General features: G+C 35.9%; 1 protein-coding gene across 7 annotated transcripts in view; it reads right to left on the reverse strand.

Moving 5' to 3' along the window:
- The window catches only part of CENPE (centromere protein E), a gene marked incomplete at its 5' end in the record, with an annotated part of 73,929 nt that overhangs the window by 48,941 nt on the left and 8,206 nt on the right, over positions 1–16,782 (reverse strand). For all 7 annotated transcript variants that reach the window (XM_082389057.1, XM_082389059.1, XM_082389060.1 and 4 more), the window contains 8 exons: positions 2,189–2,356; positions 2,965–3,053; positions 3,714–3,855; positions 8,130–8,288; positions 9,155–9,274; positions 10,243–10,372; positions 10,719–10,806; positions 12,286–12,337. In XM_082389057.1, coding sequence (XP_082245183.1) covers positions 2,189–2,356; positions 2,965–3,053; positions 3,714–3,855; positions 8,130–8,288; positions 9,155–9,274; positions 10,243–10,372; positions 10,719–10,806; positions 12,286–12,337 — 948 coding nt within the window. The remainder of the gene's footprint in view (positions 1–2,188; positions 2,357–2,964; positions 3,054–3,713; positions 3,856–8,129; positions 8,289–9,154; positions 9,275–10,242; positions 10,373–10,718; positions 10,807–12,285; positions 12,338–16,782) is intronic.

The raw sequence follows: 16,782 nt of genomic DNA on the forward strand, positions 1-16,782 counted from the left end.
GATCAAGTTAATCCACTGTTACAAAGAAAATATTGCATATTTCAACTGTAATTTTCAGCAGGTGAAATGAAATAATTTATTCACTTCTTAAACATCTCCAAGTTGTGAAAATTATAAAATTAAATCAAGTTAAAATAGGTAGAGAGATGAAATTTCTCTTGTTCCCTGATCGTGATAATATTTGACTTTGTTTATTCCTTTCTTTTAAATTACTATTTAAACATCTTATATTACTGTATCCCCACTTGAAAATTATCCACAGCTTTAGTGATTTTTGACAAAACCCTTAGGAGACCAGGGCAATGGCCACATGTCCTAAGGCTGCAATTTGACCTTTACTCCGTTTTGGTTAAACTTTTCCCCAAAACGTAGGTTTCAGAACATATTTTGTTGCATACACCTACACTTGTATTTGTAGTTTAACATGAAATGGATATTGTAAAACTGTCTTTGAACAGAGTAAGTTTAAATTACTTAAACTTTTAGGTTACCTCACAGAACCTAGGATTTCAATGTGTGTCCAAGTAAAAGTAAAGAGAATAGGATTATTTTCCCCCTTAACTGTAAAAAGGAAAAAAAAAATCGAGATGTGAGATTCAAGGCATATATTCTGTGTTATTTTGTAATCTTTTCGTGTGTGAGTCAATTCAGTGAGCTTTGCTTTTAATAATTAATTGAATGTATAAGTGATGTAAGAAAAATTAGAGAAATTACCGCTACACATATGCCCAAAGGTAATTTTATACCGTATTATTTATAAGATATATACAAAAAATTAGGTGAGATTTTGGAGTTAGAAGGGGACTTGGCAAGCTCCCGATCTAACTTCAAGGAGGAAGATACACAAAAAAGTAAGCCCTGAGAGATGTGATGACTTGCTCAAAGCCTTGCCAATGATTCGTGACAGGCTCAAATCTGTGGTGAGCTAATAAACAGCAGAACTAGGGCTTCATTCCAGGTAGTTTGCTCCAGAGACCGTGCTCTTAACCACAACACTAGAGCACCCCCTCTCAATAAAACCGTTTACGAAGTCCACTGTTCTTTTCAAGAAGTTTTACATTCTGTGAATTCACAAATTTTAAAACAAATTAAATGAAACTCTGTAGAGAAGTTATAGACTTTTTTGCCTCTCAGGATATAATACTTATGAAATGTAGGAGTAAATGTAATTTGTAGGTAGAACAGAAATAATAGTTTTGGCACAGAATTTTTTTTTCTTTTTAAAAAAGAAAAGTAGGTGACAAACTATGACACTGAGGAAAAGGAACTGTGTCCCTTTGGGCTCTCCATACAGAAATAAGTAGCTGCAAATTAACTCATGTTTTACCTACATCAAAACACCAGCTCTTATTTTTGAGGGGATTCGTGGATCACGTCACAAGTCTGATAACAGCTATGGATTCTTACTCCACAAAACTGAATATGCACTCCAAAATTCTATAGAATAATTTCATAGGGTCTATGAACTTTAGGTTAAAGACTCTCCACACTAAGAAATTGCTTGAATCTTCTGGACAGTTACCAAGTCCCCAAAGTCTGACGGTTTATGGATTACGTTCTCTTAACATGTAGCCTAATACTACACACTTGAAAAATTTAAGTGGTCCATTTCATTTCTAAAAATTCCATTAAAACTATTTAGTATTAATTATACTAATTTTCACAGTAACTTTCTTATATGGAAAAAGAAATGTGCAAAATTAGCTTCCCTAGCTATTCTAATGTTCTAGCTATTTAGGAAAATATTTTCTAAAGAAAACAAAATCCATTAGTAGGTAGTATCCATATATAAAACATTCATCAAGATATTAAAATTCATGTCGGTCTCAGTAGGAAATGGCTACGTTCTAGGCAGGACTTCTGATATGCTAATAAATTAAATATTTTAATATACAAATTATAAGGAAATAACTTCTTCAAGACAAATCCATCAATAGGCACGTTCACCAAAACTTCCTAAAGATGTTCTTAATTTCTTCTTCTTGTGCATAAGCACAAGTGAAACAAATATGATTCAACGCTTTTGAAAATAGAAATAAATTAATTATTTCTCAAATTCTCTAAGTTGTGTATACATATGGAAAATGGTTGGATCCCCAATATCTCAACCTTAGAAATACCTTTAAGAGAATGATACTTCATTTAAACGTGTGGTTTTAGTTTAGTTTCGTATTTCCACATCCTTTACCTCTTGATCTTTCTTTGTTTTTCTTTCTAGAGCCTCAAATTCATCCAAATCATTCTTTTCTTTTAATTTCAATTCCATTTCTTCATTTTCTCTTCTTAGTTGTTCATAGTCTAACACCAGATTATCATAGTTAGCACGAAGTGAACTCAATTCACTTTCTAAGTTTTCCTATTGCAAACAAAACCAAATTTTCAAGTCAGAGAGAATTCCACTCATATATTGTTTGTTTCCTTAACAAAATTTGGATTAACCAAATAATTAATTTAACTTTGAATCATTTGGTGGTTTAGACCATTTTCTTCTTCAATAACTTTTTAATGGTCTAGCTTGATCCAGAGTAAGATAAAGGATCTGCATTTTGGTAAACTGGCTAACTTAGAATAGAAGACGACTATTTTGAAAGGGTTAAAATTTAAAAAAAAATAAAATCATATAACAAATTCTCTGTCTGTGCCTGACTGGAAAAGTCGAATCAGAAGTAGGAGGTAGGGCTCATAATGGGATACAGATCCTTAAGCTCCTTAGTAATAATGCTGATAATTTAACTCTCCACCTGTCTGACTACTATCTTATTTCTCAGGTAGCTCTGAATTTAGGAAGTGAAACTGAGGGATTATTTATTGACCTTTAAAACTCTAGTGGCCTTAATTAGAACCAAAACTGTTACTGAAATTAAGTCCGAGCTAGAAATGTGTTACAACAACAATAAACCCTGATAACAAATGAATTTCAAAAAGAGTAAAAGGATAATGCTCCGTAAAATACATTTAAGTTACCTGACTTAGTAGCTTTGTTGCTGGATTCCACTCTATCTCAGTTAATGTATCAAGAGTGTTACTGAAAATATCAGACTCTGAACAGAGAGCTATAATTAGAGGGAAAAGAAATTTATCCATAAACTTGTTATTTTCTTAAAACTCAAAGATAAAAAAAAAATCTGATCAGAGGTAATAAACTCAAATTAGCTAATATGTGCTCACAGTATGATCATAGCCAAGAATACATTAACAACAGATGTGATCATTTATATTATTGTGTCAATTAAGATCACTGGTTAGAATGAGTGATAACATATAGGGGTCCTTAATACAATATAGATAAAAAGGACAAATTCTAAATTTGAGATTTGATTATTTTAAGTAGATTTAAAAATGCCCCTAAAAATATTTATAACTATGTTGGAGACATAATTTTGAAACGGATTCCTGTGTAAACACCATCCTTTCAAGGTTAGCAGAGTTTAAGGCTGATATTTGTTATATGGATACTAATTTAACTGGATAATGATTAGAATAAAAACGTGTTTTTCAACTATAATGCATTATTCTTAAGAAATCTAGAAATAGAGAACTTCATGAACGTTCACTTTCTTAAAATTACTTATTTTTATCATTATCTCCGTTGTAATTACACCTAAAATACATACATTTTATTTAAATGTGTTTATCACATTAACTGAGTTATAAATAAAGTCTCTCTTTATAGGGATGCTTTTATAATTAAAAGTAATTGAAAAAGTACTCACATTCATCAATTTCTCCTAAAGTTACAGCAGCCTTATGTGTTTTTGTTGTTACATTCACTGGCATATTAAATTCATTTACATAGTTTGAGTCCATTTTGTTAATTTTGCCAAGGCACCAAGTGACTCTTCGTTTTTTTTTAGCCTTAAGAGAAAGAAATCAAAATTACCTCACATAGATCCAGGCTCAAACATCGTAAAACAAGGGAACTAATTTCCATTTTAAAAAACCATTGGGACTTCCCTGGTGGTCTAGTGGTAAAGAATCCACCTTCCAATGCAGGGGACGCAGGTTCGATCGCTGGTCGGGAAACTAAGATCCCACATGCCGCAGGGCAACTAAGCCTGCGCCACAACTACTGAGCTCCTGCGCCTCAACTAGAGAGCTCCCCTGCTGCAAACTACAGATCCCACGTGCTCTGGAGCCCACACGCCACAACTAGAGAGAGAAAACCTGTGCGCCACTAGAGAGAAGCCTGCGCACCGCAACAAAGAGCCCACGTGCGGCAACAAAAGACCCTGCATGCCTCCGTGAAGATCCTGTGTGCCACAACTAAGACCCGATGCAGCCAAAATAAATAAATAAAAACAAAAAAAAAACCCCAAAACAAACAAAAAGAACCCATTGACTTGGCAGAATTTTTACTAAGTCTACACTTTAATATCTTACCAGTTTAAGGATAACCTGAGATAAGAAAACATATTCAAACTTTTCAAATCAGTATTTAACCCCATAATAAATTTGATGAAACTACTATTTAAATTACATATTTTATTAGAAGGTTTACTTATAAGCTTTTCTAGAATGTAACTGAAAGGAATCGGTTGACTCTCAACTCTTCAAGTAATCTGGTGTTACATGGAAGGGACAGCTGTTGCTGCCCCCTTACAGCTACCAAAAGCACTTTTGGGTACCCAGTTCTGCTCCCCTCAGTTATCTGTTCATCTGTCACCTTCCCTAGCTCCTTCCTCTCAGCTTTACGAATGCTCAAGCCTATTTATCTGCTTTTGATTTAAAAAAAAAACAATCCCTCCTCACTTCTCTCTAGCTACCATTTTCTTTTAGTTTCTACATTGTCTTCTTCCTCATCAGCTATCTACATCTTCCTCATCCCTTCAGGGGCATTTCTGTCTCCTGATTCTTATCCCACCCAGCTAGCTGTCTTCATATCTCACTCTGCTTTGCTGGTTTCTCTTCCCCTGCCCACTTCGTAAATGTTTGTGTCTTTCCATATTTCACAGCTAGCATTCTTCTCTTGTGTCTCTACTAGTACAAGGATTATCTCATCTTATTTGATCCTCTCAACAATCCTCTATTACCACATCCATTTTATAGATGAGCTGGGTGTCCAGAAAGTTTGGAGAAGCTGGGTAGAGTCATACATCCAACTGGAAGCTGAGCCCATGCCTGTTAACTTCAGAGCCTATCCACCAACCATTCTACCGCATTGCCTGTCAAGATTATCTGCTGTCCCCAGAATATTCTGCATGCTTGCATGCCTCTACCACATACTACCCTTCTGCTTGAAATAGCCAGCCCTTTCCACAGCCTGCTCTGCAAAAACCTAGTTGTATATACATGTTTGACTCTAATGACCTTCACCTCAACTCCACGTGCTCCCAAAGCCACTCCTGGACCTTGTCATTATCTCAAACTCATAAACCCAGACCTGCTCTTAGTACAGTGGCTATCCTCCACTTTCTTGATCCAGTTAATCCCATTATAGTTATTTAGCTTATGAGGCACCTTGCTTTCTTCCTGTTTTTCTCTTCCTATCATCTTAGATTCCATAGATCATCACTTCAACCATGTTTTTGGGTCAACTGCCTCGAATTATTTGACCCAATCTCTGTTCCCCAAACCTATCCCAACACAGTGTACACTCAGATGAATTACACTGTCTTTTAAGACTTTATCAGCCTCCTGAACACTGCCAGGGCATACAGCCAGAAGACTGGTTGCCTCCATCACCTGGGTCCTTAATGCTTCCTGGTAAGACTTCTTTCCTCCTTGTTGGCTTTCTTTTCTATTCCCTATAAAGGCTATACTATTTCAAACTCTTAGCATTGTCTATGAACTTGTGTCTCCACCATCTCCTGCTATGACAGCAGAAAAATTAAACTTCCGACTTCAGAAAGACAATATAAGCCTAAACTTACAAAAGCATTACTTGCACTGATGCCTATCCTTTCCTCTGTCCTTGTTACAACGAATAGATGTTTCTCCTTCTATCTAAGGCCAGACCCTTCTACTGTATTCAAGATCCCATCCCTTTGGGTCATCTCAACCCACTGCAAGGTGGCTTTCACTACCAACACATAACTCAAAATTGCTTTTGCAAATGAGCTTCTTATTCCTAAATCCAAAGCATTTTTGTCTATGTGTATCTTATTTAACTTCTCAGCAGAATGTGACACTGCTGACCACTACCTCTCTGAAATACTCTGTTCCCTTGGTTACCACATTCAGCTGGTTTCCTTCTAAATTCTGAGCTAAACATGGGTTGCTTCAGGGATTCTTCTTTACTGCCTTTACCTAAAAAGTTGTTGTTTCTTGGGGTTTTGTGTTTGACTCTCTGTTTTTTCCATTTTCAACATGCTTCCAGAGCAAGCTCATCCATTCCCAGGACTCTAAATTGGATCTGCAGTAGTTAATGCCAAATTGATACCTCCATCTCAGACCTTTCACATTTTCGACTGCCTGACATCTTAAAATGGAGATGCCCTGAATCGAACACTGAGCAGCTCCAGTGCTCTTCATTCAGTGCTCCTCAACTCAGTGAATACGCTACCAGCTCCCCAGAGAGCCTAGTAATGTCAGCAAGTCATTTTGGATCCCTCCTTCTCCCTTTCCCTGCCGCTTTGTCTACATAATCACAAAATCCTGTTGAGTCTACCTCCCAAATAGCTTTCCAATTTATCCAATTTCTTCCATCTCCAGAGCCACAATCATTGCAGAGGCCCAATCAATCTGATGCACATAGCAGCCGCACCTTCCCAAAATGCAATTCCGATTATGTTCCATACAAGGCATTTCCTTGTCCTTAGCATAATGCAACATTCAAATCCTTCACTGAGGTTTTAAAATGCCCCTGCCACCAGAAAGTCCAAGAAATATACTGTTTTTCCACAATTTTAAGCTTCTGTACATGTAAGTGTCTTCCTGAAACACTATTCCTTACACCTTCCACTGGGCTATTTCCCACTCATCACTCAATCAACAAATTGATCTAGAGCATCTTCTATATACTTAGAATGGTGACCTGAACATAATGTCTATCAATAATTATCTTAATAGTATATATTTATTGAGGATTTGCTGAGCAGAAAGTATAGTGTTAAGCATGTACTGTATGTTACTTCACTTAATTCTCACAACAATCCTATGAGGTGGGGATTAAGCTATATATCACAGATAAGGAAACTGCAGCAAAGTCTATTTGAGAAATCGCCCAAGGTCAACTGTTAGGAATTGATAGAATGGGGATTCAAACCCAGGTAGTTCAAATCCAGAGGCTATCCTCTTAAAAAAATACCTGTTGGATAAATAAATCCCTACTGGAGTAAAAATAAAAACCACAAAAACTGGAAGCCAGAATTTTGATCAGTATGTTGATCTATATTCTAGATCAATTTCCTGATATTAATATTTCTGTTTCTTTAAACAGAAAATATTCCCACATACTCTAGACATCTGTGGTTTCCAATTCCTAATTAATTTTATTTGAATTTCTTAAGAAGCATATTGCAAATAGATTCCTTGAATATACTCTAGACTCTAAACCATGAAAGACTCCAAATAGCCAAAACAATCTTGAGAAAGAAGAGCAAAGCTGGAGGCATCATGCTTCCTGATTTCAAACTGTATTACAAAGCTATAGCAATCAAAACAATATGTATGATAGTGCCATAAAAACAGACACATAGACAAATGGAACAGAATAGAGAGCGCAGAAATAAACCCTACACATATATGATCAATTAATTTACAACAAAGGAACCAGGAAGATACAATAGGGAAAGGACAGTCTGTTCAGTAAATGATGTTGGAAAAACTGGATAGCCGTATGAAAAAGAATGAAACTGGGCCACTATCTTACACTATACACAAAAATCAACTCAAACTGATTAAAGACTTGAATGTTAACACCTGAAACCATAAAATTCCTAGAAGAAAACATAGGTGGTAAGCTTGAATCCTTGAATTAGGATCTCTACATTAGGGATCAGTATTTTTTAATGAACCTCTTCTCTTAGGTGTTTTGTTGCTATATAGGTAAACAGCAACACAAAAGTTCTGGATTTCTTGAATACACTGTATCAAAAGATAAGAAATGCATTAACTATGTAATAAACACATAGGAATACCCGTTCTATTTTCTGTATACCAAGTTTAAGTTGTCATCTTTTAAATTTTACCTTTAATTCCTGTTGTGATGTGAGGGAAGAAGAGGTCACCAGCATCCGTGTTAAGTTTTGAATTTTCTCAATCTGCACTTTTTGAAGTAGATCTTTTTCTTCCAAAAGTTGTGCCATTTGGTCTTTTTCCATTGCCTGGGCCCGAGTCTCTAAAGAAACCTACAGAATGTAATATTGGGTTATGTTAATAACAAATGTAGCTAGATTTTAAAACCTCGAAAGTAGCTTAAAAGAACAGAACAGAAATTTGTATGTGAACTAAGAGAATTTTATTGAAATAAGATATACCCTACCTGCAGAACACCAATACACAGTTACCATAATCAGTAATTTCTCAAACTAAAAATAAAGTAAAATATACATTTCTTCACATGTCACTATTCTATATGCCATTACAATGTTGTTAAAGCAATTCTGTTAGTTACCTAAAAATATATAAATAGTAGGCAGAGAAGTCATAAAAGCAGAGACTTGAATACCTACAGAAAAGGAAGAGATGTTTTCATAAGACTACCATTTGATATTTTAGCTTATTCCTAAAAAGATCTCTAAAATGCAAGATTTATATAAAATAGAGGACCATAATAGTTAAAACAATGACAAGTGATTATGCTATCTTATTAGATTGCTATCTCAGGGTTGGAAGAAAAATTCAAGTTAACGTGAAACTAGAGAAAGTAGTTTTAGGTAACTATACATGGTGTCTCTTTTTTAACCTAATTCCCTATGTATAATTTGTGACAATTAAAAAAAAAATTATCTCCACTTGGCCCATTTGAAAATATCAAATTTTCCCCTTTGAAAATGAAAAACAAAATCTAAAATAACTTCAAGAAACCAAATCTTTCAGTTTATAGTAAATTAAACTAAAATTTTTATGAGTTGATTTCTTCTTAGTTGAAAAGTGTTTTAAATTTAGGTTGCAAAACTCAGATATTGATGACTTAAGAATCTCTGGGCAATTAGGTAGATCTCAATTCTAAATCCGTCCCTACTCTTTACTGAAATACATGGTTCATGCATACCTCCTCTAATTGCTTTTTAAGATCCATTATTTCTTTTCTGTATCTTTTCAGGAGAGCTTCATCACTTGATACCTCGTTAACGTAAGGAGTATTCTTCATATTTTTAGCAGTGCTGGCAAACTGGGAAAAAATACAAGAGTGTTATGTGCTCCACGCACAAAAATTAATTAAATTAATAATATTTGGTCTTCTTGTAATTAAGTTTTGTAAAAAAAAAAATCAGTACTCTTCCCAGGTAGTTTAATATTTTTGAGTACAGAGTGCATTTTATGTCCCTGTAACAATTCCTGTAATGCTCCAGTCAAAAGCCTCTCTCCTTCCTTTGAATGCTATCCTACTTACTAGCTACTTAAGTATTAATCCAAGGCAATCATGTTGGAAGACAGGTCTTATCTTCCCTATAAGACTATACATTCTGTGAAGCCAGGGACTCTATTTTCTATCTTTTTTTTCTGACAGTACCTCGACCCAGTGCTCAGTAGCTATTTAAAGCAATGTTTCTTAGATTATGAGTATCAGAAGTAACTTTAAGTGGGTACATCAAGGTATCCATTATATATAACATTGAATCCTTCATTGAAACAGCTATTCTACTGACAATTCAATTTCCCCCTACTCGCCCCTCTCCTTTTTTTTTTTTTTTTTTTAAACATAAAATGCAGGCCTTAGGCTCGTGCAAAGGCAGGCAACAATTAGCTAGCAGGAATTTAGGAATTATTTTATTATAAGCACATACACATGTTTTTTGGGTCACCTTCTATTTGTTGCAAGTGATACTAGTTTTTCGTTTATGGAACTGATATAACGTTTCCTTTCATAATCAATTAAGTAAAAAAGTGAGTTTGTAAAAGAAAAATATCAAGTCAATTTCAGTAAAATAGTGTTGGATGTGGCAAAAATTGTGGAGGTGGGATATGAATGATTGAATTTTGGGAAAATTAAGAAATGCTATTTAGTAGACAACACATCAATTTTATTTTAACAGGTATGTTATGTGAATTAAAAAAACTACCTACTTTTAGTAGGTAAATTTTCCTTCTTAAAGATGATATCCCCTCCTATTAAGTTGAGATAAAAATCACACTCACCTGGAGAGTAGTAAGAGTTTCATCAAAAGACACCGGAGTAATTGTGCAGATAATACGTGTTTTTGCATTTCCTCCCAAGGAATTCTGGAGAATTCGTGTTAATTTGCTATCTCGATAATTTATGAAACCACTTAGTGAGAAATGAGTTTGGGAAGAAAAAGAGTAAGAATTTTTATATAACAAAAGTGGTTGGTTCTTAATGTAGAACCTTAAAATAGCTACAATTAAAAAAAAATAATTATTTACAGGTTACATGAGGCAGATCAAAACTACTAACTAAAAAATATTTAAAATATAGAAAGTAAATTTAGTAGGACACAATCATATGTATAAGAAGCCACGCATCATCACAGAGTCATGAAAGCTTTTGAATATATGAAATAAGAACATTTATTTGACTGTCACTAAAATATTACGATTTTCGACCTAATGAAAACATAAGCATTAACAGGTAGAGTACAGTGAGATAAACATACCCAACTTGTCCATCACTAAGTTTCTTGATCACTTGTCCCAAAATAAATAAGCTTCGATTTATATTACAGCCTTCTTTGAGTCGCAAACCTGCATTTATTAAACAAATATAAAAACTAAAATCGAGCCCTGTACTGGATGATGAACTTATCAGTAAATTATGAGAGAAAGTAGAAATTAAAGGGACAGATGTTGAAGTCTATGCTTTGGACTAGATCTGAGCCCACCTTTAATACCACTGATGGAGGAGCTCTCTCCCTAATCCTCCCCCCTATTAGGTGAATCAGAAAGGTTATCACCTGAGAGAAATGGCAAAATGAAAAAGATGACTAAGAAAAGAATAAGAGGGAGGGAAAGCCCATTGTCTAAAAGAGCTCCTCTAATTCCTCCATTCAAATCTATTTTTTCCAAACCTTCAAATATAAGCAACTATAGGCTCAAAACCAAAAAGAGTTCTCATTTTAATATTGTGAGTATGCTCACATGACTCTAACATTAAAAAAAAGTACCCGGAAAAAGCTCTATTCCAGTTTTATGCCCCAACCAGTTAACCATGTTTATTACTTATTCTTCTAGATTTTTAGAAATACAAGTTCGTATATATTCATTTCTCCCCTTTCATTTTCAGACAAATAGTAGCATACTATACACACTATTTTGCACTTTGCTTTTTTCACTTGGCAGTATATTGTGCATCATATCAGTAAACACTGGTCTTTTTCATTCTTTTTCATAGCATAGAATTCCATTGTATGGATGTATCAGAATTATTTACCTAGAACCCTGTTGAGGGATATGTAGGTTTTCAATCTACCATGTATACAAAAAATACTGCAACAAATAACTCTGAATAGCTGTTATTTCACAGGTGCATTATTCAGCTATTGCTATAAAATTGCTGCTTAACAAGCCACCTTAAAACAACAAGCATTTATTTCCTGTTCATGGGTCTGGTTTGGTGGATATAGGCCACGCTCAGCTGGGTGTCTTTATGTCAGGCTGCAGGAAATGAACACAGAGAGAGGCTTGACATCTTTATGATTTTGCACCTTCCCACCTAAGTATGCTTTTCCATTTTTTTAAGTATTTGGTTATGTCCTTCAGGTCTGTTTTGAAGTTTTCTTTATTTTGGCCCTGTGCAATTTTTGTTGAGTTTCTTCCTAGGTATTACATCTTTTAAGCCATCATTGTAAACTGAGTCTTTTTGTACACTGAATATTCTAACTGGTTATTTGTATTATAGAATTATTAATGTCTGTATATTAATTTTGTGCCCCACTTCCCTTCTGAATTTTCTTACTGATATGGAAATTTAGATGGTTTTCATGGTACTCTCATGAGCTTTTCAGCTATACAATCCTATCAACTGTACAGTTCTAGTTTTTTAATTGAAGCTATAGTAGCCCAAATTAGATAATTAGCTAGATACATAAGTTGCTTTTTACATGACGGACTTTTATCACAAAATTATTACTGTCATTATTAGTTTCTAAAATGCATGGTAGCACTTTTATTCTGTGAAAGAACAGGAAGACACTCAGACCAACATGTTTCATAAGTTTTCATTACCTTCAGCACCTGTTTGAGCAGCTCTTTCACTGCCGGCAAGATCAACCAAATTCTGTAAGATAGATGACAATAAACCTTTAGGAAGCATAACGAGATAAAACCCAAACTACTGAAAGAACATTTAAAACACATAGTTTACTTGAACACCCCATCTGTAGCCTCATCTTTCACCCCACTGTTCAGGCCTTCCCTTATCAAACTGATCTGTAACCCTTGTTCCTTCTTTGTATTACATCCTCCATAACTCTGCCAGAATAGGTTTTCTATTTCCTACACAAAGTTCAAAACCTTATCATATGAATGTGATTCTTTGCAATCTGGCACTTGTGTGGCCCTAGCATTATATCTATTCATTACTTACTCCTAACTCTAGCTGAACTACTCACTATACCCTAAACGCCTCATGTACTTCTACACTCCCAAGTGCTACCTTTTGCCATTCTCTTTGTTACTTCTAAAGTTCTAGACCGCCCCTAGTCTTTATTCAGGACCAAAGGCAAATGTTACCTGCTCAATGTAGCTTTGCTGATTTTATCCTTCCTCCTCCCGTACCTTGAATGAGTTGCTCTTTTAACTGTACCCAGAGGTCATTATAGATCTGACTTATTCTTACAGCACTTATTGTGTGGAGCTAGTCATTTGTCTCTGACTATACTGTAGCACCTTTAAAAGCATGGACCTCTTTCATTTCGCAAATATTGTTGGAAAAAAGTGACTGTCGGGCTTCCCTGGTGGCGCAGTGGTTGAGAATCTGCCTGCCAATGCAGGGGACACGGGTTCGAGCCCTGGTCTGGGAAGATCCCCCATGCCACGGAGCGACTAGGCCCGTGAGCCACAATTGCTGAGCCTGCGCATCTTGAGCCTGTGCTCCACAACAAGAGAGGCCGCAATAGTTAGAGGCCCGTGCACCGTGATGAAGAGTGGCCCCCACTTGCAGCAACTAGAGAAAGCCCTCGCACAGAAACGAAGACCCAACACAGCCATAAATAAATAAAAAAAAAAAAAAAAAAAAAAAAAAGTGACTGTCATCCTTCGGGCAGTATGTTAAGTACTAGGGATATGGCAGTGAATTCGACAAGTAAGGTCCCTGTCCTGATAGAGCTTATATTCTATATGGAGTGGTAAGAGGAGAGGAGGAAGTTGGTGAGAAGACAGAAGAAAACAGATAGGAAACATAATCTGGTAAATGTAATACAAATAATTTAAAGAGAGACCTGAAAGAGGAAAAAAGGGACAGAGTAGATTCTCTGGACTGAGTGGTAGGGGTAGGCTTCCCATTAAGCTAAGATCTGGAATGACAGAGGGAGGCAGCCATGCAAAACCAAGGGAAGCACAGTGCAGATTAAAAGAGCAGCCACAGACACAAAACAGAAGTGAACTTGGTATGCTCAAAAAATAAAAAGGGCAACATGGCAGAGTTGGTGAAGTGGCGATGGGACAACATAGCATAAGAGGAGGTAGGAGTCAGATTATGCAGAGCTTTGTAAGTAGGGGTAAGAACGTTGGATTTTCCAAGCACAATGGGAAGCCAAGAGAGGGCTTTAAGCAAAAGAGTGACGTATCTTGATTTAACTTTCTGAAAGATCAACCGTGGCACCCTAGATGGAGAATGAACTGGAGAGGGGCAGAAGTGGCAGCAGTTAGCCCAGTTAGGAGGTTACTGCAGGAATCTAAGTGAGAGATGACGGTGGCTTGGGCTAGGGACGTCATAGTGGAGACAGTAAGTAGTGGAGGGATGTCCTCTTTATTTCTTAATCTGAGAGCCCAGTAAATATTCTTAATGCATTAAAAGAAAGTCAGAGATTTAAGTTACCTCTCTCTTTGAGGAGTAGGCAGGTAATTATGTACTCCTGCTTTACAGTCCTGTCTCAGATACTGCTTTATCTAAAATACTCAAAGAAGTCTAATCATTGTTATATAGTATCTACTACAAGTGATCTAGATATATAATAAAGGGGAAAAGTGGTGATGAAAGCATGAATTAAGGCAAAAAGATGAGAACAAGCATTCGTGTTCAAAGGCACTAAGAAGCTCAGTCTATGTATAAGAGAGGAGCTTATGTGGACCAGAAGGAAGCAAAGTAATAAGACTGGTTAAGCCAGATCTTGTCCAAGGAAATGCCACAACAAAAGTAGTGCTTAGTGACATTAGAAATCTGCATAACAGACCAAAGAAAGGAAGACCAGAGTCCTAGAGGCCAGGTTCAGGAGAATGATAGAGTAATTCAAGACAGATGAGAACCTAAATGAGTATGACACCCAAGGGAATGATGACAGGTAGAATCAGGAAGAAATGGTGATGACTGGAGAAAAGAGAAAGCAGGAAAAAATGAGCCAAAATTGACTTGGGTTTCCAGCCTAGGTGACCAGGATAATGCTAGTATTACTGGAAAAAGGAATATTCATTATAATAGGAAGAAATTAATTTGGTTTTAGACCCATTGAAGTTTGAGATAACAGTGGGACAATGTTTAGAAAGACATGAATTAGATCTCAGAGACTCAATGGTGAAAAACTGAAAGCATTTCCTCTAAGATCAGGAACAAGACAAGGATGTCCACTCTCACCACTATTATTCAACATAGTTTTGGGAGTCCTAGCCATGGCAATCAGAGAAGAAAAAGAAATAAAATGAACACAAATTGGAAAAGAAGAAGTAAAACGGTCACTGTTTGCAGATGATGTGATACTATACATAGAGAATCCTAAAGATGCCACCAGAAAACTACTAGAGCTAATCAATGAATCTGGTAAAGTTGCAGGATACAAAATTAATGCACAGAAATCTCTTGCATTCCTATACACTAATGATGAAAAATCTGAAAGAGAAATTAAGGAAACACTCCCATTTACCACTGCAACAAAAAGAATAAAATACCTAGGAATAAACCTACCTAGGGAGACAAAAGACCTGTATGCAGAAAACTATAAGGCACTGATGAAAGAAATTAAAGATGATACAAACAGATGGAGAGATATACCATGTTCTTGGATTGGGAGAATCAATATTGTGAAAATGACTATACTACCCAAAGCAATCTACAGATTCAGTGCAATCCCTATCAAATTACCAATGACATTTTTTTACAGAACTAGAACAAAAGATCTTAAAATTTGTATGGAGACACAAAAGACCCCGAATAGCCAAAGCAGTCTGGAGGGAAAAAACTGGAGCTGGAGGAATCAGACTCCCTGACTTCAGACTATACTACAAAGCTACAGTAATCAAGACAATATGGTACTGCCACAAAAACAGAAATATAGATCAATGGAACAGGATAGAAAGCCCAGAGATAAACCCATGCACCTATGGTCAACTAATCTATGACAAAAGAGGCAAGGATATACAGTGGAGAAAAGACAGTCTCTTCAATAAGTGGTGCTGGGAGAACTGGACAGCTACATGTAAAAGAATGAAATTAGAACACTCCCTAACACCATACTCAAAAATAAACTCAAAATGGATTAGAGACCTAAATGTAAGACTGGACACTATAAAACTCTTAGAGGAAAACATAGGAAGAACACTCTGACATAAATCACAGCAAGATCTTTTTTGATCCACCTCCTAGAGTAATGGAAATAAAAACAAAAATAAACAAATGGGACTTAATGAAACTTAAAAGTTTTTGCACAGCAAAGGAAACTACAAACAAGATGAAAAGACAACCCTCAGAATGGGAGAAAATATTTGCAAATGAATCAACGAACAAAGGATTAATCTCCAAAATATGTAAACAGCTCACGCAGCTCAATATTAAAAAAACAAACAACCCAATCCAAAAATGGGCAGAAGACCTAAATAGACATTTCTCCAAAGAAGACATACAGATGGCCAAGAAGCATATGAAAAGCTGCTCAACATCACTAATTATTAGAGAAATGCAAATCAAAACTACAATGAGGTATCACCTCACACCAGTTAGAATGGGCATCATCAGAAAATCTACACACAACAAATGCTGGAGAGGGTGTGGAGAAAATGGAACCCTCTTGCACTGTTGGTGGGAATGTAAATTGATATAGCCACTATGGAGAACAATATGGAGGTTCCTTAAAAAACTAAAAATAGAATTACCATATGACCCAGCAATTCCACTACTGGGCATATACCCAGAGAAAACCATAATTCAAAAAGACACATGCACCCTGATGTTCATTGCAGCACTATTTACAATAGCCAGGACATGAAAGCAACCTAAATGCCCATCGACAGATGAATGGATAAAGAAGATGTGGTACGTACATACAACGGAATATTACTCAGCCATAAAAAGGAATGAAATTGGGTCATTTGTAGAGACATGGATGGATCTAGACACTGTCATACAGAGTGAAGTAAGTCAGAAAGAGAAAAACAAATATCGTATGTTAACGCATATTTGTGGAACATAGAAAAATGGTACAGATGAACCGGTTTGCAGGGCAGAAACTGAGACACAGATGTAGAGAACAAACGTATGGACACAAAGTGGGGAAAGTGGTGGTGGGGTGGTGG

Source organism: Balaenoptera borealis (genome assembly GCF_965194805.1).
Source record: "Balaenoptera borealis genome assembly, chromosome: 4".
In the NCBI taxonomy this organism is placed as follows: Eukaryota; Metazoa; Chordata; class Mammalia; order Artiodactyla; family Balaenopteridae; genus Balaenoptera; species Balaenoptera borealis.